Here is a 3,102-nt window from a genome sequence, read left to right as displayed (position 1 = left end):
TTGTCACTATTTTAGAAGTCACTGCAGCCTCACATCACTGCAGCAAACAAAGGCCCACTTTCTTGACACAGCTCATTAATCACCCATCATGCTAATTTCTTTGTTCTCTCTCTTTTATTTATTTATTTTTTACTAAAGGGAAAAAGGAGAAGACACGGAGAGACGTGGTCATTATTTGTCTCTGCTCTGTCTAAAAACAAAGGACGAAAGCCAAAAAGATATTTCAAACAATCAATAATGGCTTTGCTGTTTTTTCATCAACAGAAAAGAAAGGCGTGTTTGTCAGACAAATATGTTCTGTCATAGCCTGCTGCACTCAGTCTAATTGCTAAGGATGGGGTGTGATGGATTCAAAATATATATTCAAGTTATATTATGTTATCTCACTGTTCATTTTAAAGGTACTGTAATGTTCACTCTTTATTATAATCATTATATTCAACTATGTAAACTATGTAATCTGCACTAATGTTTGTTCTTGAGTCTTGCAGAAAATGTCTTTTGAAAGTGCAGGATCCCACGGGAAGAAGGTCACTGTGAAATCATGGGAGGATGTTTGTGCGAAGGGGAAGAGTGACCTTCTGGAAATGCAAAAACAGAATATATTTCTCTGTGAATTTCGTCATATGTTTTTACACTGCTTGCTAAGTGTATGCTAACTTTAATAAAAGGAGGAGAAAAACGGTGAGCCTTCAGAAAGGGTGCGAGGTGATTTGTAACTGAAGGTTTTTTGCCTCTCCGCTCTTTCTCCTCAATATTGAGACAAAATAATCTCTCATGTCTTCTCTTCTCTTTTGAACTGTAATATAGGTTGTGAACCTATCAACTTGGTTTGGATTGATTTTAATAAATATTTTCGATGTCAATGTAACAGAAAAAAACCCAAAACAACAACAACAATTTTTTCAAGCCAAAAAACCCCCAAAAAACATAAAAAATAAAATATCATGTCTCACAGGTTGTGTGCACAATGTTGTGACAATTTTCTCATCCCTGCTAACTGGAAAGCAAAAAGACAAGAGCAACATAAATCATTTATTCACAGGGTCACATGCCTGTCAATTGCATGTTCAACAAACTGTGATATAGCCCTCAGTGCCATTTATTCAACTGATGAGACAGAGAGAGAGAGAGAGAGAGTGAGAGAGAGAGAGAGAGAGAGAGCAGGGCAGTGAGAGAGCGAGAGAGAGAGAGAGAGAGAGAGAGAGAGAGAGAGAGATTGGTTTGTCTATTGTCAATATTTATGGGTGTAACTTGCCCGAGAGATTCACCTTGTCATATTGAAAAACTTTTAGGTAAACTTTGACCAAAAGACAAGAGGGAATTCCCGTGCATCACCGGAGTGGCATCTGATCTCATAGTGACGTCACCGTCCCATGAAGGCGGCGACTCCTATTGGTCACTGACGCGGAAGTAGAAGCAGTACTACATGCTAACAACAACAAGGAATCTGTTGAGACTTTTTTTTGTGAATTTCTGATCTTGGGGGTCTTCTCAAACGCCATGGCTTTACCGGCCCCGCTGAAAGCCGTGCAGCATCACCTCCGGACCGCCCAGGAGCACGAGAAACGGGACCCGGTCGTGGCTTATTACTGTGAGTTTTGGTCGAACAGTTGGCTAACATTAGCATTATGGAGAAATGCATTGTAGAAACTGCGCTTTGTTCATCTGTCAGTGCGTTTAATCTTTATAAATTGTAGTCTAGTTTTCACATAATGATAGTGTTTGTCATATTGTTGGTGTAAATTACTCATATGAGCTGCTTAGTTTATACGTGGCTTACGTTAGCTATTGCTGCTACTACTGCTTAAAACTTAAGAATATACCTGAACGTCATGTGGGAATGCGCTGGAAAACTAAGAGATCACTGTCTAACTACGAGAACTATCAGTATTTTGGTTCAATATTAGGGAAACTCAAAGGCTGCCTTGAAAAACAGGGGCAATATATGGGCAATCTCCCAAACAATAATCCAATCATTAACTGGAACAATTGTGATACAGCTCCTGCTATTTGGTTGTGCTGTGGATTAGTATAAATTGTAAGGAGCAAGATGTGAATTAGTTTAATTTGCTAATTCAGTTGTTAATGATTAGAGGACTGCACAAAACAATATATGGTATTTCTGGTCTGTCTTGAATGTACTGAGTAAGTCATGAGTTGAAGTGTTGTATGTGTGGCTCAGCTGTAAAGAATGGGCTCCACCCTGATCAGAGTACACTAAATACACAAGGAGGCTAAGGGTAACACAGAGGGACATAAGATATATGAATCAATAATATCTAATGAAGATATTATTGGACTTTCAAATTATTTTTTCCCAGTGATTTTTTTTTGCTTTAAAAACTGGCATTGCATTGTATTTTGCTTTTGATTCAATTTTAATATTTAGTACTAATTGTAAAGTTTGATTACTTTTGCTGTGTCATGTTGCATTAGCATTTAACTTTGCTGTCTTTCATACACATACGTACAAGGAGTGACACACAGTGGCCCAGGAGCACAGGAACAGGCAGTGACAGTGGATCAGGTGGTATCATCTAATAAAGTAAGGCAAATTATTTATATAGCACAATTCATATAGAGAGTAATTCAAAGTAAGAAAGACAATGAAATCATAATACAAACAAATCAAAACATATATAATCATATTAAAATTTGAATTAATATAGAAGAATGAAGAATAAAAAAACATTCAGACATATGCACTGCTAAACAGATCCCTTTTGAGCTTGATTAAACATTGTCAAAGTAGAGGCCTGTATTACATCTTCAGGAAGAGTGTTCCAGGTTTTAGCTGCATGAAATGAAACACTACTTCGAAAATATTGAGATTTATAAAAAATATAAAAACATTGAGATTTATAAAAATATTGAGGGAGAGATGCAAGGTGGGTGCACCTCTGAAGGAGCGAAGTGGCTGCACTCTCCTGGTGGCCGCACATCCCCCTCGTATCTCTCCCGTCCGTCACCAACCAACTATTCTCTGGTTCTTTGAGGAGCTGTCATCAGCCGACTGTTCCCGTGTGGTGCATCATTTCTTTCTGCTTTGCTTCATTGTGGGCTGCAAAGTGCCGTCAAGCCCTGTGTTAATTTTGGCTT

General features: G+C 38.1%; 1 protein-coding gene across 1 annotated transcript in view; it reads left to right on the top strand.

The window, feature by feature from the left end:
* Positions 1 to 1,378: 1,378 nt before the first annotated feature.
* The window catches only part of vta1 (vesicle (multivesicular body) trafficking 1), a 55,245-nt gene continuing 53,521 nt past the window's right edge, over positions 1,379 to 3,102 (top strand). The window contains exon 1 of the mRNA XM_033991144.2: positions 1,379 to 1,594. Within this exon, the coding sequence (XP_033847035.1) occupies positions 1,504 to 1,594 (91 nt within the window). The 5' untranslated portion in view covers positions 1,379 to 1,503. The remainder of the gene's footprint in view (positions 1,595 to 3,102) is intronic.

The sequence above is a fragment of the Periophthalmus magnuspinnatus genome, chromosome 24, assembly GCF_009829125.3.
Source record: "Periophthalmus magnuspinnatus isolate fPerMag1 chromosome 24, fPerMag1.2.pri, whole genome shotgun sequence".
In the NCBI taxonomy this organism is placed as follows: Eukaryota; Metazoa; Chordata; class Actinopteri; order Gobiiformes; family Gobiidae; genus Periophthalmus; species Periophthalmus magnuspinnatus.
The sequence above is the reverse complement of the archived record's forward strand: the minus strand, read 5'-3'. Positions and strand labels throughout refer to the sequence as shown.